The 23,640-nt window shown below is 45.2% G+C and overlaps 1 protein-coding gene across 1 annotated transcript in view; it reads right to left on the reverse strand.

Annotated features, from left to right (window-relative positions):
* The window catches only part of LOC308096574 (calmodulin-binding transcription activator 1-like), a gene marked incomplete at both ends in the record, with an annotated part of 423,392 nt that overhangs the window by 7,070 nt on the left and 392,682 nt on the right, over positions 1-23,640 (reverse strand). Inside the window, 9 exons of the mRNA XM_080443991.1 lie at positions 487-507; positions 1,389-1,460; positions 2,627-2,870; positions 3,985-4,163; positions 7,775-8,265; positions 10,575-10,965; positions 12,081-12,159; positions 12,756-12,931; positions 13,840-14,051. Of these exons, the coding sequence (XP_080300117.1) occupies positions 487-507; positions 1,389-1,460; positions 2,627-2,870; positions 3,985-4,163; positions 7,775-8,265; positions 10,575-10,965; positions 12,081-12,159; positions 12,756-12,931; positions 13,840-14,051 (1,865 nt within the window). The remainder of the gene's footprint in view (positions 1-486; positions 508-1,388; positions 1,461-2,626; positions 2,871-3,984; positions 4,164-7,774; positions 8,266-10,574; positions 10,966-12,080; positions 12,160-12,755; positions 12,932-13,839; positions 14,052-23,640) is intronic.

Here is a 23,640-nt window from a genome sequence, read left to right on the forward strand (position 1 = left end):
GTACTTGGAGGCATTAAAAACACGGTCGCGTCTTTCCAGTCCAGTTTCAGGCTTTTATTTGGTCCAGGAAGTTGCCTACTTCCACGCAATATGTGTGATGCGTATTTGTCACGTAGGAGTCTCAAACAAGGTTGTTTCTTACACTAAATACGCACATTTTTGTGTAATTACATATTTACACGTGTGATTTATCTTTTTTGGCTGTGTACGATAGTTTTCTTTCAAATACGAACATTTTAAGCCTCCAGTACGACAATTCAACATTTCCCATCTGGCAACACTGACGCACGCACACTTATACACTCAGGAGTACTGTATGAATATGTGTGTGTGTGTGTATGTGTGTGTGTGTGTGTGTGTGTGTGTGTGTGTGTGTGTGTGCCAGTAGTATTACAAAAAAAAGTGCTTTGACATAGAAATACTGTATAGTCTGGTCAAATATAATGGCTGTCGGCAGTGGGATCTAGGACACTGAAAAGGTGTTACCTTCAAGGCTATCCATGTTAGCTTGTAAACAGAAAAAAGTGAAAGATTGTGAATCATGGACTAGCATAACATAAGATCAGTCAAGGCTTGGAAGAAGCTTGTGAAAACACTTTCAGGGAGTGTTAAGTTGGATCAGGGGTCTTCGTTTTTTTCAGGCCAAGGACCCCTTAGCTGAGAGAGAGATGAAGCAGGGACCCCCCACTACATATTGTATAACATTGTGTTGCAGATTAAACTTTTCCATAGATTGATGTTAATGTGCCGATCTACAAGCTCACAACGCCTTGCGCTGCGAGGGGTTGTGAGCTTGTAGATCAGCTATTTTTGGCTAAAGTTCTCCTCAGTAATGGCATTAATGTTAAAAATATATCCTATCACACAAAGATTTGGCGGCTCCCCTGTATTAACCCTGAGGACCTCCTAGGGGTCCCGGACCCCCTGTTGAAGACCCCTGAGTTAGACTCATGAATTCTAAGAATTCATATCTACTGATTGTCAATAACTGGTGGAAGTAAAAGTATCAATAGCACAATGTATAAATACTCTGTTACTCTGTTGTTAAGTAAAAGTCCTGTATTCGACATCTTTACTTAAGTAAAAGTACAAAAGTATCAGAAAGCAAAATGTACTTTAAGTACCAAAAGTAGATGCCGATGAAGATATTTTGAGAAATTCCTTCGAAAATTGCAGATCTAAAAGCTCACAACGCGTTGAGATGTTCCGAGAGGCTCTTTTCAAATAGCTTAATATTAAGTAGGGTTTTGTATTAATAATAAAGAATCTAGTAACTAAAGTATACTAAAGTATATATAGTGTTTTGAAAAATTCGACACACTCAAGTAAAGTAAGAAATACCTCAAAATAGCACAGTACTCGAGTAACTGTACACCACTGTAACCTACCTGTTTGTACTTCTTATAGCAGCGTTGAATAACGGCTGCGGCTACTTCCTGTTGCTCTCGGAGTGGCCTCCCCTGTGGGGGAGAGTAGAGTGAGGAGAGGTCAGAGGTGACAAATAGGAGCTGTTGTTCATGCCACAAAGGTCATGACAAGCCTCTGGTCAGGTCTCCCTTACGGAAACCCTCCTGTTTGGCCCATGACCCACGACACCCCTGGAAGGTGTCTGCGCCCTTAGGCCCCCACGTAAACTCCAGGCCTCGCCGGAGGCCAAACGGGGCCATGTGGGCGAGTTGGGTGAGCTGCTGCACTGCGGCTGTGAGACTCTCTCTCCGCTTTGGGCTGTGTTCCCGGCCTGGGCCGGGTGTGGGGGTGGGGGCGGGGGGGGACACAGAGAGAGACAGCCGTCCACCTAAGAGCCAGCCGGCAGAGGGGTAACAACAAGAGAGGATGTGAATGACAGCGAACAGTTTGATACACGGAAACTCATTAAAAGGAGCCACAGGGGGGAGGGGTAGCGAGGTGAGGCACGGGGGTCGGGCAGAGCGAGGGACTTGGCAGTGTGTGTGTGTGTTGTGCTAATTAAGGGCAGGCAGCAGCGGGAACCAACGCAGGTGACTTAGACAGGAGAGAGAGAGAGAGAGAGAGAGAGAGAGAGAGAGAGAGAGAGAGAGAGAGAGAGAGAGAGAGAGAGAGAGAGAGAGAGAGAGAGAGAGAGAGAGAGAGAGATTTAAAAAGAGGTGAGCTTAATCGGTTTTAATCGGAGCGAGGGTGTGGGGGGTGTAGGGGGGGGGGCAGTGCAGGCCATGCTCCGCTCAAGCCATCGTTCCCATGCTGAAACCACAGGGCCAGAGGACTTTGAACTTCATATAGCACATCATACAAATAGATTAGTTTTTAATCAGAGTTGCTACATGTATATATATATATATATATACAGTTCTGTATATACAAAGGAGAGAAACAGAGACAGAGGTGGAGACAAAAATATATGAACGTGGATAGAACATTTTGTGGAACATCTCCCAGAGAGGAGACAAACTGCGTCGCACCTCTGAAGCTCGCACCTAGATGTACCAGTCAGGATTGTCCCCCTGCTGTCACATGTCATCCGTCATTAATGCAGTAAGTGAAACCCCTCAGATGCGTCCTTTAAATCTTAACACAACGTAAACCTCGCCCACAGCGGGAGACGGTGCACACACGAGTCATGTGACACACCCGAGCCCTGAGGCCTGTATACCTTGTACTTGCGGAAGGCGGTTTGTACCAGGCGGGCGGCCTCGTACAGCTCTCTCTGCTCGGGGTCCGACAGAGTCAGCTGGGCCAGGTCTCGCTCCACCTTGCTGTTGGAGGCGTTGATGAACTCGCTCCAGTCCGCCGGGGAGGGCAGGGCGGACCTCTCCAGGGGGGCTTCTCTCAGCGGAGACCCCCCTGGACTGAGGCTGGGGTTGGAGGATGGGGTCAGGGGCTCGCTGTACAGAGATCTGTGGGCGGTAAGAAAACATTGGAACTTTTATGCATGCCTAAAGACCACCAGGGAAATGCAAAGATGCCTCATTTATGTGAAAAGTTCATGTGAAAAATCGACCTTGTTCTGAATAAAAATGTTGTTGCTTTATCACCGTGTAATATTTGCGTTCTACAACAGTTTAAAAAAAAAAATATTCGGCAGGTGTGTAAGGACCTTAAACTGTTTTATTGCCTGATGTTTTTATTTTGTATTACAAACGTTTGAAAACATAGCGGTAAGTTGTAACAAAGATTGCCAGAAACTGTAGGAAGTACTTGCAAGCAAAACCTGACTTTTGAGAAAAACAGATAAACTTGGTTTACTGCCATAATCACAGTAAGGCTATGCATGTCAACGATTAAATCCAGTTAGAATCATAGCTCCTCTCTCTCTCTTCTCTCTGTTTCGCCTGCAACCCTGCCCTCCGACCGGCAATGCTGAGCTCTTGAACTTGAACCTTGAACTTGGCGTCATCTAGAACAGGGTACTTTTCTACGTTGTTCTATTCATACATCATTTTGCCATTCAAATCACAGATGTCTCCAACTAATATGTGCAGACGGTTCTATGAACACAGACAAGCCTATTATTTTTCAGGATGTGTGCAGAGCTTTGTCTGTTTGAATAAAAATGAACTTCTGTCTGTTTCTCAAAAGAGAATGTAGAACAGTCAAACAAGTGAAAACACAAATTACATACACACACTGCAATACAAGTTTGAACTTGTCAATGCCTGTGTGCCGTATAGACATTGTATTTTGGTGGTCTGTGTCCCCCGTCGACTAGAAAATAGAACCGTGCTCTGAAAGACGCATCAACAGGTCTGCAATCTGACTACAGCCATGAAAAACAATGTTTTTTTTTGTTCTCTCTTCAGATTTAGACCTGAGGCCAATTATAAAAATGTCTTCTGAATCCTAACAGTTTTCTGAAAAAACGTATGTTGCTACCCCTGGGGGTCCCCGGACCCCACTTTGAGAACCAATGTGCTAATAGCTCAAATCTAAAATGACACAGATGGTTTCCCGGCTTGAGTGAGTTAAATGAAAGCTGCGCATTTCAGCTTGACTCCACCAAGCGTTCCTCACCGCAGGTGGATGATGCTGGGCAGCTGCTCCACGTCGCCCAGGTAGTTGGCCAGCCAGTTCATGGTGTTGCTCACTCCGCTGGTGTCCAAGGGCACGGCGTCCACGTTGGAGAAGTTCTCCCGTTTGATCCGCTCCGGTGTGGCCTCTATGATGTGTTCTGCCAGAGTCATCATGTTCACCTGCACGGGAGGAAAAACAGCCACGCTGATCTGAGAACAGAACCAAAAGGCTTTCGTTCAGACTGCAGGCAAATCCGATTCGTTTTTCAAATCGGATTTTATGCATTCTGGCAATGTCAAACTATCTGCATTGGTTGTTGTGGTATAACGACGTAACGACGTAGGCTTGAGTAATGCTTCATGTTTATGCTCGCCAAAATAGCTGATCGGCTATTTTTGGTGAGTGACACCGTAGGACGATGAAGTATAAAGGGATAGTGCTTGATGCGAAAACCCCTTAAATTAGGCTTCAGTGTCCAGACTAGGAATCCGATTAAAATCGCATTTCAAATCTGAATCATAATATTTGTGTTTTCCTGTAACGACTTGATAAAAAAAACTCTGAATCTGATTACAATCTGGATACAAATTGAGATTCTGGCGGCCAGTGTGAATATAGCCTCAGTCAATGTGGTGTGGTTTGGATCTCTCCCTAGCCTGGTTCATTTGGTGATTGTGCCTCTTATTTGTTCTGAAGGCTGCGGCAATGTTTGGCAGTGTGAGTGTGGATGAAAAATGACAGGGGCTAATGATAATGGAGAGAATAATGCTGGTGGTAATGATGTTATTGAGAGGCCTGATCCAGATCTTCATAGCTCACTGGCCTGGTGAGACTGAGATGGATGGCTGCAGGCCTGGATCAATGGAGGGACTTTATTATGCAGTGATGGAGGTCAACAGCGAAGCCAGGTATGCCTAGCGTGTATGTGTGCGAGCACGTGTGTGTGTGTGTGTGTGTGCGTGTGTGTGTGCGTGTGCGTGTGCGTGTGCGTGTGCGTGTGCATGTGCATGTGCATGTGCATGTGCATGTGCATGTGCATGTGCATGTGCATGTGCATGTGCATGTGCAAGGATGTGTCCGTGTAGAGAAGTGAAATTGTGCCATTCATTGAGATTCTGCTTTTGATGTTATGATTTTGCTTTTTTGTGTTACCTCCATCAAAACATTGTGATTATGTTTGTCTCCTGGTAGAAATGACATAAAAAGTTGTATTTCAGGTGGAAATGTCATCTTAGCAGTTGCAAAGTGTTGGCAACAAGGTTTCCGTTAGCTGGAAAGCCATTGGTTGTTTAAAAGTTTTGGCCCGTAATTGGCCATTAAATATAAATATTGCCAGCCATCTTGGCCAGTTGGAAGAATGAAAATAAAATTTTTTTTAATTATAATAATTATTTAGATATCAAATAAAGTAACACAACCATTAAAATAATAATTGAAGTTTTTCTATGAACATACGGTCCATTCAGTGTGGCTTTCTGAGAGCCTGCTGTCTACTACTACTGTAGCTTACTGCCCTCCTGCGCCTCGCAATAAACACAGCCAATTTTGAGGTACTTTTAATTAACTGGATTATTTCCAATGTTCTATACTTTTACTTCTACTCCACTACATCTCAGAGTCAAATTTTGTACTTTTTAATCCACTACAATTGTTAGAAAACTTTAGTTAGTTACTTTGTAGATTTGTATTATTATTACAAAACATGCATTCAGCCCTATTTAAACTTTGGAAACTTTGAAAATAGCCGAACTACAAACTCACAACGTGTTGCATCGCAGCGCGTAGAGAGCTTGTAGATCAGCTATTTTAAAGATTTGAATACATTTGAAACCTGTGAAATGGGACATTCTGCATAATGGCTAGGCTACTTTTACTTTTGGTACTTTAAGTATATTTTGATGCCAAAACATTTGTACTTTTACCCAAGTACATTTTTAATTATGGACTTTTACTTATAACATTTCAAATTTCACAACTGCAACTGACCAACATGAAACGGGGCAATAAATGATCAGTCAATGCATCACATCGCGGTAGCTACAATGACGGATAAATCCGAACCGTCATCTTCAGATATGTCACAAAATGACATCATTAATACATTCGTTGCAATGAGCGAGTTTCTACAATCTGTAAAAGTCTCACCAACGCGGATATAATACACAATGCAAGCACACTGACTCTGTCAATGAAATGGAGCAAAGTATTGGAAGAAGTTGCTGAAACATTGCAGGCAAGTGACTTCCTATTTGACATCATGAAACAGTAAACATGATTGTAACAAAAAATAACCTGTTTATGTAGGCTACTACTGTATGTAAAGGCTGAATGAAATGCAAAGCCTCTCATGCTCGCAGCCTCGCATGTCCGGCCTAGTTATGCTCTTTAGTGTGATGGTGTCGCGTACCAAAAAGAGCAGATCTACAAGCCTACACCACACACGATGTGGCGTAATCGTGTAGATCTACTGATAGCTTGTAGATATATCAATCGCCTACTTTCTGTTCTTTTTGGCAAGCGTCACACCGGCATGATGGAGTAGATAAATTATGTTTCAGGAAACTATAAACGCAAGAACAGTGATTCTTTGATAAAAGTGGTGGAAAGAAGCGCTGCGCTACAGTAACGAAGTGTAGCGATCGGTTGGGTGGTGCACCGTGCGTGCGCACACGCACACACGCACACACGCACGCACGCACGCACGCACGCACGCACGCACGCACGCACGCACGCACGCACGCACGCACGCACGCACGCACGCACGCACGCACGCACGCACGCACGCACGCACGCACGCACGCACGCACGCACGCACGCACGCACGCACGCACACACACACACACACACACACACACACACACACACACGCACACACGCACACACACACACACACACACACACACACGCGCACACACACACACACACACACACACACACACACGTATCTGCAAACACGCACATGAAGTGTATTACATTAATTTACATTAACATTCAATTTCACATTTGGCCAATGAAATTGAATCTTATCAGCCACGTTGACCGGCCCCAAAACCAAAAACCGGTTGGCGCCAGTATGCACTCTACTGAATGTTATAGTCTCAGTAGCGTCAATCAAGATGAGGAATCAGGACACATTTCCAGAGCGGAAAAGATAATTAAATTCAAAACTATAACTGATATAACGATAGCTACGCATTGTATCTCTAGTTCTATGAACACAGGCACCATTGGCTGATGTTTTTAATTGACAAAAATGAGTAAACATGAGCATATGTTTGTACATAATGTGTCAAAACAATAAAAAAGCTCGAGAGCTTATTTAAGTGGTTAAGCTTAAAGCTACACTGTCACCTTCTTCTTTTTTTTACCAATCTGTATGGCAGAGTAGGTTAATATAATGTAACTAATACAACTGCAGTAGTTGTATTAGTTCCATTGATACATTTATTGTAGATCGTGAGGTCTTGTAGGACCACACTGGTTCAAAAATGGTTCTGCCTGAATTTCTCCCCTGAGTGAGCAGGCCGGGCTCTATTAGCTCAGTGGTAAAATGAAAATGTCAGCACTTGTGTGGGAGACCCGAGTTCAAATCTTGGGTAGGACATGAAAGTGTATTTTATGTTTTCGCTCTACATTAAATATCTTCGCAGAAAAAAGCAGATCGACAAGCTTACAACGTGTCGCACGCGACGCATTGTAAGCTTGCTACTTTCTGCAAAAGTTTTCCCTCAGAACATGGATCCTGGGGTTTAAGTGGTTAATGAGACAAAAGACAAGTTCCTTCACTCACCTGCAAGTCGTCCATCTGCGTGAGACAGTCCTGGTTCTCCAGATCTTCTCGGTAGGAGAGCAGGTCGGTGTCCACCATCTCTCTGTCTGCCATCACCAGCATGCCCAGCTGCTCTCGCTGTCGTAGCCGATTAGCCAGCTTCTCCTTCCCCAGACCGCTGGCGGCGCCGCCGACGCCGCCTGACCCTTTCCTACCAGAGCCACCGCTGGCAGAGAAAGTCTCCCTTGAGCTCCATCTGGCCGCCCCCCCTGTGCTGGCCCCCCCTCCAGAGAGGCCCTTGTCCGGGCCGAGGCCTTCCGAAGACATGCTCTTGGGGCTGGTGGACAGCTTGTGGAGCTGCTGCTGCTCTAGATTCAGAGGGACCGACATGGCCTTGTCGGGCCGGGCCTGAAACAGTTCCGGGTTGGGTTTGTGTTTCTTGGCCTGCGGCAGGTCTCTCTGGCACTCGCTGCTGTAGTAGTTGGAGGGCTCTGATCTGGGCCTTCTCAAGTCTGCAAGGTAAACGAGAAAATGACGAGTGCGCAAAACGACAAACAACGGGAGATTTTTGGGGGTCATAGACTCCTTGGCCACTGTAAAGGCTAAATTACACTTTGCTGTTCGCTCAACAGAGTTTCAACAGAAAAAAAGTGGCGAAAGGCACTTTTTCCCCAGTTGAAATATAGGTCATTTTTGTCGAGTGACATTTTTGTCGAAGGAGACGTGTGACGAAGTATAAATTAGCCTTTAGAAGTGCTATTGTGCTGACTTAAGAATTCCTAAGCCCCTGTAAGGGGAAATATGAAATATGGATTTTATGACTATTGGTTTGATTAATATGAATGATATATGATTGGTTTGATTTGCCGTGTTCAACTTTTTAGAATTAGTGCGAGCTCACTCAGCATGTGAAGTGAACATAATGTTCAAATACTACTACATGCTGAAACGGGATTTGATCAAAGTGTCAAGGTTTCGTGTGAGGTTGTGCGTGTACTTAAGCACGAATGATGCGATTCGTTGCATTGCTTCGTGAGTTTGTAGATTTGCTATTTTTCACAATTCTTGAACAACAATTTCCGACCATTTTTGCCTATAAATGAATTGCCCAAAATATGTGTGACCAAGTGTGACCATTGGTGCCCCCTGTGCCCACTTAAATGCTATAAAATAGTAGGAAAATTACATGCAGGTAGAAGTCCCTGATGTTGGTTTGATTTCTCCTGGAAGCCTTCAAAGAAATGTGACTCATCTTTCACTCTTTCACTCACATATAAGCGATAATGAACAGCGAGGTGGTCATTATTGAGAAATATATCCCCGGAGTGGAGTGGTCTCGAGTCATCCTGAAGAGGTGTATTTATCAATAATGACTGCCTCGCTGTTCATTATTCCACTTAATACACAGCTACTTAATAAAGAAATCAATCATTTTACACAACGTATAATAACAAAAATGATCAGGAGAGAGAACCCCACAGAGATGATTTATCAACGATTCCAGTTTTGCCTGCTAATCATCACTTTCATTTTTAATTTCACTTGTTTATCCTGCATCCTGTATGAGTTTTGATACGATCAAATTTGTATCTCGACCTGAAAAGGTATTTTCAGTTTACTAACAAGCTGGAGAGATGGGGAGCAAACACTCTGTGTCAATGATTTCTATCAGAATATAGAGCTATATAACAGTCATTATAACAAAGAAAAATCACTTGACACTACCTTTAACCCATTGAATCCGGGAACGCATCGGTGTCATTTTAGATTTGAGCCATAACCATTATTTTATACTTTTGGCTATTAAAAAATGACAGATCTACAAGCTCATAGCTATGAGCTTGTAGATCTGCTATTTCTTTTTTAATCGTCAAAATTCGTGAAAATCTTTGACATATATTTTTAAAGCAAACATTTGTAACTCATATCTTTGCTTCTGGGGGGTTTCTACAAAATGCTTTCTAAATCCTAACATCTCAAAGTATTTTGTTCCAGGGACCCCCCTCCCCAGAAGCAAAGATTTGAGTTACAAATGTTAGCTTTAAAAATATAGCTAACATAAGATTTGCACAAATTGTCATGATTTTTCTAAAAGATAGCGGGTCTACAAGCTCACTCGGTGCCGCGCTATGAGCTTGTATATCTCCTATTTTTGAACAGCCTAAGAAATAAAAAAATGACACAGATGCGTTCCGGGATTGAATGGGTTAACTGGCTTATAGTGCACTTATGACCCGCCCTATAGCGCTGTTACACTCTGGTGTCCACTGACCAGTGGTGGAAAAGGTACTCAAATGTTTTACTTAAGTAAAAGTATCAATACTGCAATGTAGAAATACTCTGTTACAAGTGAAAGTCAAAATCTACTTGGGTAAAAGTACAAAAGTATTGGTATCAAAATGTACTTAAAGTACCAAAAGTAAAAGTACTCATTATGCAGAATGTCCCATTTCAAGTTTTCAAATGTATAAAAACCTTTTGAAAATAGTCGATCAACAAGCTCACAATGCGTCGCGATGCGACGCATTGTGAGCTTGTAGATCTGCTATTTTCAAATGGCCGAAATGTATATAGGGCTGGAGTGGTTAATGTATGTTTTGTAATAATAATCAAAATCTACAAAGTAACTAGTAACTAAAGTTTTCAAATAATTGTTGTGGAGTAAAAGTACAATATTTGCCTCTGAGATGTAGTGGAGTAGAAGTAAAAGTATTGTTAATTGGAAATACCCAAGTACAAATACCTAAAGATAGTACTTACTGTAAGTACAGCACTTGAGAGTAAATGTACTTAAAAGTTACTTTCCAACACTGCCACTGACCTGGGTTGAGGTTGGTGGCGCTGGTGGTGGAGGTGGTGGAGGAGGAGGAGGAGGTGGTGGTGGAGGCCGAGCCGCCGCCTTTCTTCCCGCCGCCGGCTGCGACGGCGCTGTCGTTGGCCCATTGGACCATCCAGTTGTCCGTGGCGGCGGTGGCATCGGGGGCGGGGGAGAAGGACATGCGGCCCGCGGGCGTCTGCAGAGGGGCGACGGGCGTCTGCTGCTGCTCTTCCCTCTGCAGCTGCTCCAGACACTCGGCCAGCTTGGTGTGGCCGCGGGACCGGGCGATGGAGAGGGGCAGGCGGCCCAGGGAGTCGGGGATGGCCAGCGCGCGGCGGTCCCATTTGTACAGGACGACCGCCGCCTCCAGGTGACCCAGCGCACACGCCCACATCTGTTGGAACGAAAGCGGCGGTCAGAGAGGTCAGCCAACCCAGTGGTGGAAAAAATGCTCACATTGTTTACTTAAGTAAAAGTATCAATACTGCAACAGTAAAAATACTTTGTTACAAGTAAAAGTCCGGAATAAAAAATGTACTTGGGTAAAAAAAACAAGGGAACCAGGAGACCTGGTACTGCCAGACCCCTAGTGGTTGAAAGATCAGAGCACTACGTCACGCTAAGCTTGGCCAATCAAAAAGAGGACAGAAGACAGACCTCTTTTATGCCCATGTATGGACGAAAACGTTTGGAGAGGGGGACCGACAAAGCCTCATGTAGGCCCGACCCCCCTCTTTTATGCCCATGTATGGACGAAAACGTTTGGAGAGGGGGACCGACAAAGCCTCATGTAGGCCCGACCCCCTGGGTCTGGCAAAAAGTATTGGTATCAAAATGTGTTAAAGTGTTAAAGTACCAAAAGTAGAAAGTACTCATTATGCAGAATGTCCCATTTCACAAATTAAAATGTATGAAATGTATAAATCTTTTGAAAATAGCTGATCTACAGTACAAGCATTGTGAGCTTGTAGATCAGCTATTTTCAAATGGCCAAAATGTATATAGGGCTGAAGTGGTTAATGTATGTTTTGTAATAATAATACAAATCTACAAAGTAACTATCTAAAGTTTTCGAATAATTCTAATAGAGTAAAAGTATAATATTTGGAGTAGAAGTAAAATGACTGAAAATTGGATATACTCTAGTAAAGTATAAATACCTCAAAATTGTACTTAAGTACAGTACTTGAGTAAATGTACTTAGTTACTTTACACCACTGCAGCCAACAGATCAACAGAAAAGTTCTAATCGTTCAGCTTAGCTGTTTTTTTTTGTCCTTTTTTTGTGCATTTATCTAAACCATTTTCTCCCCAATTTAGTCGTTGTGCCTTCATTGTAACTTCATTCGTTTTAGTTAACTATAATAAGACTCATCTACTTAAGATAAAAAATTAGGATTTTACAGTGAAGATGAGGGTCCGTGGCCTAATGCATATAAACATGGGTTGCCTGAAACTAAAAAGGTTGAGAGTCACTAGTCTACTACAGATTTTCACATTTCCACTTACCAGAGGTGTGCAGGAGAAGTGGTCCACGTTGAGAGGGTCCACCTCCAGCTCCAGGTCAATGCTGTCAGCATGCTTGGTGCTGGGTGGGGAAATAGACCACAATTAGTATGACAGAATTGTCTGGGAATCTTTATCTCTTCCTCAGTGTGAATGGAAGGTCTCAAGGATACACATTAAGCCTAAACAATGCGTCGCATCCACGACACATTGTGAGGTTGCAGGTCAACTATTGTTTATGCCATGCGACAACAAAGTATGAGTCAGGCTTTAAAGTACTGCATAAAGACATCTTAAGGTCAGTTTATGCTTTGCGTGACAAGTGTCAACAACGCGTCACGTCACACTGTGTATCACAATGTTCTGAGCTCGCCACTGCCACTCGCCCACAGCGTCTGCAAAAAATGGAAGTGAATGTAGTCTGGTCTCTGTGGTGTAATTAGCAGCGCCAGTAAGTGACACCCTCTGCGAAGCGTCACATTTTTGTCACAACGCATCGCATCGTGACCCGTCGTGAGCTTGCTATTTTCACTATTGTTTAAATTGTAACTTTTCGCCTATAATGGCATGCCTAAAATAGGGACAGATTCATCGATTATTTCATGAAATGATCAATTCTTTTGCATAATCGATCAGATCGATTACTTTGATTAACTGTTGCACCCCTGGCTTCCTCACCGCCACTTGATGAGAGTCTGGATGAGTGTGGCGTAGCCCTGGCCTGCAGCCAGGTGAAGCAGGGTCATTCCTCTGAAGGTCTTGGAGTGGATGAGATGTTTGGACTTGGCCCAGCAGGCCCGACTCATCATCTTCTCACACACCACCACCACACGGCTCTCGAAGGAGCTGCTGGCCTGGTTCTGACCCAATACACACTGCGCACGCGCGCACACACACACACACACACACACACACACACACACACACACACACACACACACACACACACACACACACACACACACACACAGACACAGACACAGACACAGACACACACACACACACACACACACACACACAGAGAGACAAGCAAAAAGAAACTGATTTGTCCGGACTCAACAACAAAGAACTGTATAGCAAAACCCCACTCCATTCTATTCTCTGTGTATACAGTAACTATACTGTAAACACTGCCTCTGTTTACTATACAGCCTTTTAAGGATAAGGTTGGAATAATTTAAATGTTATGGCCCTGTGCTCACTCTACAGGATAATCAGGGAGAATTCAGGTCGGGAAAGCGTGCCAAAAATAGCAGATCTACAGTACATGCTCACAACTACAATCTACACGCTTGTAAGCTTGTAGATTGTAGTATTTTCAGCTAATGTTTGCCTATTTTCACTGAATCTTCCCCTATTATGACTCGCCCAGACTATAGGGGTTCATGAAGTGGAGACTGGGGTGGAGACACTTGGAGAATTAAAAACAAATTTGGCCATTTGAAAATAGCCGATCTACAAGCTCACAATGCATCGCAATGCGACGCACTGTGAGCTTGTAGATCGGCTATTTTCAAAAGATTTTTATACATTTGAAAACTTGTAAAATGGGACATTCTGCATAATGAGTACTTTCTACTTTTGGTACTTCAAGAACATTTTGATACCAATACTTTTGTACTTTTACTCAAGTCGATTTTGAATTCCGGATTTTTACTTGTATCAGGGTATTTCTACAATGCAGTATTGATACTTTTACTTAAGAAAAACTATTTTCACTGGCCCCTTTTTCCACCACTGTGAGCTATACCACATCTGGCACCTCCCCTTTTACCTGTGACTGGCTGCCTCCTCCTCCACCGGCACCCCCTCCACCACCACCGCCTCCTCCCCCGGCTCCTCCTCCTCCTGCCCCTCCTCCGCCTCCTGAGCCGCCGATCCCTCCGCTGCTCTGCTGCTGGTGGCTGGCCATCTCTGCCATCCGTCTCTCCATCTGCTCCAAGCGCTCCAGGATGGACATTCTGAACTGGTTATCTGGAGAGGAACAAAAAGAGGAATGACATGTCAGCATGCTGCACATGCATAACGCACACTCACACATATAGGCGGACATTCAGGCACAGGCCAGATCTATATGTAGAAGATCGTAAGTATAGCAGGAAATAGCAGCATCTAAAATGGCAGATCTCCAAGCTCTCAACCATGTCTTCGTTGTGATCGGCTCGATTTGTAGATCGGCTAGATCTGGTGTGGAGGGGGGAAAAAAGGAGGGGACCAAGGATAGAACCCTGGGTGACCCCGATCAACCAAGTATATTATAGGGTTTAAGAGCTTAAGAGTACACACACACACACACACACAGTGTGCGCGCGCACGCACGAACGCACACACTGTGTGTGGCATCGAGCAAACAGAGACAAAAATGAGTGCATCTGCATGTGACCGACACAAACCACCTGTGTGTCCTGAGGAGTCCTCTCTCTCTCTCTCTCTCTCTCTCTCTCTCTCTCTCTCTCTCTCTCTCTCTCTCTCTCTCTCTCTCTCTCTCTCTCTCTCTCTCTCTCTCTCTCTCTCTCTCTCTCTCTCTCTCTCGCTGCACTGGGCTCCTGGTTCTGAAGGTCGCTAAGCAGCTTTAAGGCTTCGTGACTTGACTCGGGGACGTGACAAAACCCATTTACGACCAACATGCAGCCCCTCTGCCTGACGGCGAGCTCATTTTCTACTTTTTGGCAGACATAAAATCGGGGCGTAATCATTATTAATCTCCCGGGAACGTCGGCGATAACAATAGCATCAATCATTAACTTCATCAAAACAATTGGCTTTACTCAAATAACCTTTAAAGCTCATCAGTCATCGGCTAATGGCTCCTGCCTCCATCTCTCCCCGGCACTCCATCAACACAGTCCCGGCAGACTAATACAAGACGGGATGATTGTTCCAGTGAGTGCAGGCTTGTCGAAAAGGTCCAACCCCTTCACACAGCGCTCCTGGAGGGAGCCTGCTGCGGATGAAGGCCCTCTCCTGCTGATTAAGTATAGCTCATTACAGCCGAGCTCTCCTGCCCCGGCCCATTCCGACCACTGCTTCCTCCGGGCCACGGACAGCGGCGTCGCGGTCTGATGTGGTAGGAGGGTACGAGAAGGCAGACCCAACGGAATCAATCAGCCGGCACCTGTCTGTAGTCCTTGAAAAGCCAGCCTTCTCACTCATCAAGATGGATGGAGGTGTATTTGTTCTGTGCGAGTGCATATACAGGCCCGGCTGAGAGCTTGTCCGGCGTCTCGGCGTCAATCAACCGTGTTATTTCTGTTTCTGCTTTTGGGAAGTGCAACTTCTTGCATCGTGTAGAGTTTTTTTTCTCTTCATAGTTTGAATTAATTGCTGCATAATTTATGAGCTGGTGAGAGAACAGAGCGGAGTAATGACTTGTAAACTGTGCTCTTATGGGTTAGGTCTGGGTCTTTAGGCCTGGGTCTTTAAATGAGGAATTTGTACACGGAAAGTAAAATGTTATGGCTTGAGGACTAATTGAAAAATTAAGTGGAGTGTAAAATAGTTGGACAGAATGAAACCATTGTACAAACGGCATTTCAGGAGGTCCGTTTAGGAAGTGCATGAGAAACAGTTCACCGCACACGCACTCACTAACACACGCACGCTCGCACACACGCACAAGCACACGCACGCACAGACATTGCAATGGACTGGGCACAGAGAGCCCACTGCAGCAGGGAACGTAGAAGACTGCATTAGCATTCCCCATTTAGCCACTGTGAGGCCGTTTCTGTGGCAACCTGCTGCCGAGCGGTAACTAGGCGACAGGAACATGCCTCTGTGTGTGTGTGTGCGCGTGTGTGTGTGTGTGTGTGTGTGTGTGTGTGTGTGTGTGCGTGCGTGCGTGCGTGTGTGCGCGTGTGTGCGTGTGTGCGTGTGACCGTGTGCGTGCGTGTGACCGTGTGCGTGCGTGCGTATGGTCTGCCTGCATGCTATTGGCTTATTGATGAATGGAGAGGAGGAGAGGGACACCGCGCACGGCAAAATGTGGGGAGAGGAAAGGCAAACAATGAAGAAATATGGAGTTCATAAATCTCCATTGTTGTGTTGCGTGGGAAAGCTCAGTGGTGACACGGTAGGTAGGTAGGTAGGTAGGTAGGTAGGTAGGTAGGTAGGTAGGTAGGTAGGTAGGTAGGTAGGTAGGTAGGTAGGAAGGAAGGTAGGCAGGTAGGTAGGTAGGTAGGTAGGTAGGTAGGTACTAGCTAGCTACGCACGGTAGGTAGCTAGGTGGGTAGGTAGGTAGGTAAGTAGGTATGCAAGTAGGTACATGTATGTATGTATGTATGTATGTATGTATGTATGTATGTATGTATGTATGTATGTATGTATGTATGTATGTATGTATGTATGTATGTATGTACTGTATGTAGGTAGCTATACTGTAGGTAGGTGTTAGGTACGTAGGTAGGTAGGTAGGTAGGTAGGTAGGTAGGTAGGTAGGTACGTAGGTAGGTAGGTAGGTAGGTAGGTAGGTAGGTAGGTACGTAGGTAGGTAGGTACTGTAGGTAGGTAGGTAAGTAGGTGTTAATTCATTCATCTGTAACTCTGAGAGTAAACAAATGTAATTTGTATACTCTCAGAGTTATACTAAGTATTTTAATGTTCAGGTTCTGTAGGTATAGGGACCTAATGACTCTCTAAGCGGGGGGCTCTTCACAGCACGACCCGGTGACATTTACGCTCCGTGGTACGTCGGCAGAACTCTAGGCTCGGCGCAGGGCTGATGATGTCACGGTCGCGCTCTCCGCAAGCTGACGTCTAAAGAAAAGGGGGGGGGGGGTCAAGTCATCGCTATTGTTCAGCAGCGAAACATAATGTCACCGGATGATAATTACTTCTGTTTGGCGACAGCGCGCCGCACTATGAATAATGGATTCCCGTCCCCTATGATACGCTTTGCGCTTCCTGTCGAGGCGAGCTCCGCCGCCGTCAGGCGGACGGACTCCTCAGACAAACACTGAGCCACCAACAAAGGGACGCTTGATGCCGCATCTGCTGCGTTTTCCTCATAACCCCCCCGGTGGGATCCACCTTCACCTCTGTCTGCACGCCATGATGAACTGCGGGGAAGGGGGGAGGGGGCTTAGAAGTTGAAGGTATTGTAGGTCACGACCCCACAGCCTGTCTAGGCTCCAGGTCACTGAGATGGGAGAGAGAATGAGATGGTATGACAGATAGAGAGAGAGAGAGAGAGAGAGAGAGAGAGAGAGAGAGAGAGAGAGAGAGAGAGAGAGAGAGAGAGAGAGAGAGAGTGAGAGTGAAAGAAAGAGACACACACACACACACACACACACACACACACACACAGGGAGAGACAAAGAGGGAGATAGACACACAGAGAGACACAGAGAGAGAGGAAGAGAGGGAGAGGTAGACACAGAGAGACACACAGCGAGAGAGGGATAGAGAGACAGAGAGAGAGAGACAGAGACGGAGAGAGGGTAGTTAGCAGCAGGGCTGACATGTCTTTGTTCAGATCCAGTGCTGCAGTGTGCTGCAGTGCAGATGATGTCATCTCCACCTGCTGCCTGCTCGCTCTGAATGCGATGCACGTCTACTGCAGAGGGAGGGAGGGAGGGAGGGAGGGAGGGAGGAGGGGGGGGGGCGGGGGTGAAGAGAGGGAGGAGGGGCGGGGGGAGGCCACCAGCCAAACAGCGCAACAACAACAACGCAACGTCACCCAGTGTCCCCTCCCACTCTCCGCCCCGGCTTACTCCCTTGTGACGGTGTTATGTGACAAGCAGGCGACGTGGTCACTCACACATTCAACGGGGGGGCAGGCCGTGACATGTTTTTTTCCTGACGCGGCGCCAGGGAGCACCGCATGCATGGAAGAAGCGACACGGCGGCGACTCGAAGGAGCCTCAAGTGCCGTGACGAAGCGCCACTATACTATACTCTCTCTCCGAGGTCGTGAAGCTCTGGAGTCAGAAGTGGTTTTGTTGAAACCAACGATTCAAGTCACGCCGTGCCCTTCAAAGCCAGGGCAGGAGGTGGGCCGGCGGGGGATCATGCCTCAGACCCTCGTAAAAGAAATTAAGAAAAGAAGATGATTCAAGTGAAAGTCATTTGTGTTAACCAAATGAACCCTACCTATCGGGGCAAAAACTAGCTGATCCACAAGTTGCGTTTCTTGTCTCTATTTTTGGCGAAGAGATTTGTTGTAGAGGGAAAAAAGGAGTAGACCAAGAGTAGAGCCCTGGGGGACCCCGGTCCACACACTAATAGGGTTTCATTAACAAGGAAGTTCAACACTATAGAAATAAACAAACTATTTAACTGTACTTTTCAGAATGATAAAGAATCAAGAGGTTAAACGAAAGGCGAGGAAGGGTTAAAACGATATCGTAGCCTGAGTTCTAAGTGCCTCAGCATAGAGGCAAATAGCTGGTGACAACCTAAGACGCTCTACTAGCAGATGTTACTAAATCTCTCACGCTGAGGGCAAAATGCTGAACTTCTTGTCTCCTCCTGTGACCCAGATGATCACACACAACTCTATGCAGAGACACACTAGACCAGTGGTTCCCAATCTTTTCTGGATCAGGGCCCTGACTTGAAAATCTCAAAAGCATTCGAGCATGTTATGATCAATCAATCGATTGTGTTCTGGATCAATGGAAGAAATACCATGAAATGTTTTGTTACATAGGCCTACATACATTTTTTTATACTGCTACATTATCATTACAATCCAGTGTTTTGTCATTTATTTAGGGCCCACTTGCAATATCCTCACAGACCACCAGTGGGCCCCGTCCCTAATGTTGAGAACCACTGCACCTTCTTACCAGTTTGGTGTAAGGAAACATGAAAGCGGTACACGCAGCGTGGGAAATCACTCCAGTCAAATCCACAGCGACACGTATAGGTGTCATACTTTGTGTTGATCGGTGCAGTCAGTGGTAGGCTTAGTGTGTGCTTACTGCTTAGCATGTGCTTAGCGTACCACTGACTGTCCTGAGACTTTGCAGCCAGTGGTAGGCTTAGCGTCGTGGTGAGTGCTGATCTGTGCCGGATCAGTCATAGGCTTAGCGTGTGCTGATCTGTGCAGTTGTAGGCTTAGCGTGTTCGGACTGTCCTGATCCATGCAGAGTCAGTGGTAGGCTTGGCGTGTGCTTAGCATGGGCTGATCTCTGCAGACAATGGTAGGCTTAGCGTGTGCTTAGCATGTGCTTAGTGTGTGCTGATTGTGTGTGGAGTGTCCTGATATGTGCAGAGTCAGTGGTAGGCTTAGCGTGTGCTTAGCGTGTGCTTAGTGTGTGCTTATTGTGTGTGGAGTGTCCTGATATGTGCGGAGTCAGTGGTAGGCTTACGGTGCGTTTTAACAGCGGGCGATCAGGATAGTATTTTCCGGAAGTGCATTATATGTCTATGAGAGCCGGCGACTACTGGCGATAGGGCGAAGTGGGCGGGGGGGCGATGAAAGATGGATTTTCTTTATCTTTTGGACGCCCGCTGTTAAAACGTACTGTTAGCGTGTGCTTAGTGTGTGGTGATTGTCCTGATCTGTACTGTCAGTAGCAGGTCTAGCATGTGCTTAGCATGTGTGTGCCGAGTGTCCAGATCTGTGCAGAGTCAGTGGTAGGCTTGGCATGTGCTTAGCATGTGCTTGGCATGTGCTGAGTGACTGTCCTGATCCAGTCCTGATCCAGTCAGTGGTAGGTTTAGTGTGTGCTTAGCGTGTGCCGCGTACTCACTGTCCTGATCTGTGCAGTCAATGTTAGACTTAGCGTGTGCTTAGCATGCACTTTCGAGTCTGTTGCTGCAACTTTTTCAAGTCGAGGACCCCCAAATGAATTAATGCGGACCCACATCTGAAAATGTTTTGTGGCAGGGACCACATATGGAGATTTGTGTTGTTAAAATGTTTTAAAAATATAAAGTTTTCCCCCAACTTTCTTGAAGATTTTGTTGAACCCCCTCAAGGACCCCCTGGGGGGTCTCTGGACCCCACTTTGAGAACCACTGCCATAATGTGTCAAGAGTCCTGGTGGTGAACGAGGAGTAGGGCAGCGTTGGCAGATCTAGTAGTTTTTGATTTTTTAAAAACATTTTAACAACTTGTATGGGGGGGGGATATTTTCAGATGGGGGGGTCTGCGGACAAATACATATTAATTTGGGGGTCCTTGACATGAAAAGGTTTAAGAACCACTGGTTTAAACAACATTTAGGAAACTAGCCCAAATAAGCGCACTAAGCACACACAAAAAAAACACTAACTACATTTAAAACTAAGTACTGTATAGTTTTAAATGTAGTTAGTGTTTTTTATGGTGACCTGGGTATCTATGTATTGTGACTGTATGTTGTCTTTTAACCACTGCACAAACGAAGTTCCGAAAGGAAAATAAAGTAGTTTGAAGTTGAAGTTGAAGCAACTACACTTTAGAAACAAGCCCAAAAAACTGCAACCCGCTAATACCAATACCAATATTTACAAGCAACTTTAGAGAAAAAGAAGCCCAAAGTTGCTTATCGTTGCTGTTGGGCAGAAAACAGCATCTCCATTTTAAGTATAAATAAGTGCTATTGACCAACTTTTCAGAAGAAGTCAGATGGGGAAAAAAAACCTCCTAACTCCACTTGAGCTGTATTTGGGTAAAGTGATGATAATATAAAGTCATCATATACCAACTTTGACGAGGCAGTGGTGTGTACATGTTCTTTTTTCATTTACTGAAACATAGTTGGACATAGTTGTTTTTTTTGCCCGACAGCAGAGATATAATAAGCGGACATGGTAACACTGGCGTAGGGCTGGGGATTGGTTACATCCCCAGAGCATCCCAGCCCCCCGTGATCTGTCACGTCGCTGGGACATGACAGCCAGATCCTCATGAGGCTGCCCCTGACATCTGCTCTCACTCTTCTAGATGGTGGAGCGGAGCCTGAGTGACAGCCATTCTACATGCTCCTTAATTCTATTCCCTGTGTGATCTATCTATCTATCTATCTATCTATCTATCTATCTATCTATCTATCTATCTATCTATCTATCTATCTATCTATCTATCTATCGAGAGAGAGAGAGAGAGAGAGAGAGAGAGAGAGAGAGAGAGAGAGAGAGAGAGAGAGAGAAGAGAGAGAGAGAAGAAAGAGAGATGAGATTCGATGGAGGTGAGAACCAGAGAGGACCAAGGTTGTCCGTGTGAGAATTCAAGAGGCTGTGAGGGCTGAAGGACAGCTTGTCTGTCCTCACTCACAATTATAAAGAATGAGGGAACACACACACACACACACACACACACACACACACACACACACACACACACACACACACACACACACACACACACACACACACATACACACACACACATACACATAAGCATGCGCGCACACACGCACACGCACGCATGCATGCACGCACACACACACTTTATTATTCACCCTTGGCCTATGGAAAACACGGGATGCAAACAGCTTATGAAGCACTTATTTGTAGTTAATTAGCGAGTGTTTATGATGTATATTGGCGTGGTGTGGTAGACACATCGGGAGGCATCGGGGGACTGATTAATCATTAATGATATTCACTCTCTCACCTCCCCACATCCTCCGCGGAAATGTCAGCATTTACACCTGCCTCCTGCTTTAAGCCCTGTTGTTGGTCTCAACAGACACACAGTCGAATCATCACTGTTAATTGAACTCTGCTCGCGTACAAACGTAACCAAATTTACTTTAGTTTAGTTTGGTTTATTAGCACATTGTATATCAAGTAGAGACAATACCAAAAGAAACAAGCTATTGTGCAAGAAAAGGAAGAAGCCAATAGGCTTATGTTGAATCCTTTCCTTATAGTAGAGATCATTAAATGACATACGTTAAAAGTTCAATAGAACAATACAAAAGAATCCAAGCTTACATGGAGACCAGCAGTGCAATAAAGAAAAAGAAAACCCAAAACCTACAAAAACCTACGAAAACAATATAGACAGAAAACAAACAAATAAGAGTTATCAGAACTGAATCAGGTACACTTGTAGATGAGATAAGATATATATTTTTTATGTTTCCCAATGATTGGCAAGGAAGGTGATGACTTCAGTTATGCGTCTACAGACTTCCACAACTGAGGGCCTCTATATTTTATTAGTTTTGAAGTACGACAGAAGGACTTTTTCGTGATCAGAATGATAAATGGTTACATTTGAACGCTCTCGGAATTACAAATGGTTAAAGTAGCAGTACACAACAGGACATTACTGTACCTACCGTGTCCAAGCCACTTACACGATACAATCCCTAGTGTTCATTTAACTCGAACCGGACCCATGAGGGTCCATTTCTACACACTGAGAGTTAAATTGACACCCCAAACAATGGCAGTTGAAGTGGTTCTTTGCCTCACAATCATATGGGAATCTCTTTTTGTGTTGGTGGGGGTCCAAAACTGTACTGAAAAGTAACAGTTTTGGACATACAAGGTTTCTGCCCGACAGCGACGATATGTTCACGTTTTGAAATACGTAACTTAATAATTGACTGTCCAAATTTGGGCGCAGATGATGTCTTCCGCTAGCCTCTTTCAGAACCAGGCCGTCTTTACGGAGGTGAATGGCGGCAATCGGAATCGGGCTGAAACCTTGCCCCAAAAATGTAGTCCTCCTAAGTCACAGATACGTCATAGACCAGGGGTCTTCAACAGGAGGTCCGGGACCCCTAGTAGACCCCTAAGGACCCCTATAGTTACCTCAGAGTAACTACAGGGGGGGCTGCCAAATCTTTGTGTGGTGAGGACTTTTTTTGTTTTACACAAACCACTTGAACCCCATCATCCCTATTCTGAGGGGAACATTAACTGAAAATAGCAGATCTACAAGCACACACATTTTCGGCAAAGAGGTTTGGTGTAGAGGGAAAAAAAGTAAGTAACTAAGTACAGAGCCAACGGTGAAGTTTACAAAGTATTGAAGATTTAAGTGGTTAAATGTCTGAAAACGTCTTTATTTGTGTGTAATAGGAGAAGACTGTGGACCAACTAGCTCAGACACAGTATGAGGGCCTGGTCACTGTGGCTGATCAGACTTCAGAAGAAGTGACTAACTAATGACTAACCTTCACCTTCATGTCCTTCATCAGAAAGCAGACATACAATGTCTCTGTCCCAGTGGCTCTCAAAGTTGGGTCCTATGGGAACACCAAGGGGTCTTTGAGGGGGTTCCAGGGGGTCCCCGGCTAAACGATTGATAGGAACCAAATGGACCCTTATGAGTCCGTTACTCTCACACATGTGTGCACTCTCAATAGTTATGGGGGTCCGTGGTTTATGCATAAAACAAACTGAGAATCACTGCTCTGTCCTATAAAACTACTCATGGTGCATTCATCACACATCACAACGTGAACTTCCGCCAGAGTGTGCAGGGGGGCGACATCGACCACCTTTTAGTCCTCGCCCTCCCCGAACCCGTTGCCTGTGTTCACGCCAATCAAGATCTCATTATCTCTCCGGGGACGGTCACCTCTCACACGCTGCCTGCAGCCCGGTACAAAGACCGGGGCCAGGACTACGCTTTCCCCTCGCGCTCTCAGTGTGAGCTGAGTGACAGGGGCTG

The sequence above is a fragment of the Gymnoscopelus braueri genome, assembly GCF_963280865.1.
Source record: "Gymnoscopelus braueri genome assembly, chromosome: 12".
NCBI lineage: Eukaryota > Metazoa > Chordata > Actinopteri > Myctophiformes > Myctophidae > Gymnoscopelus > Gymnoscopelus braueri.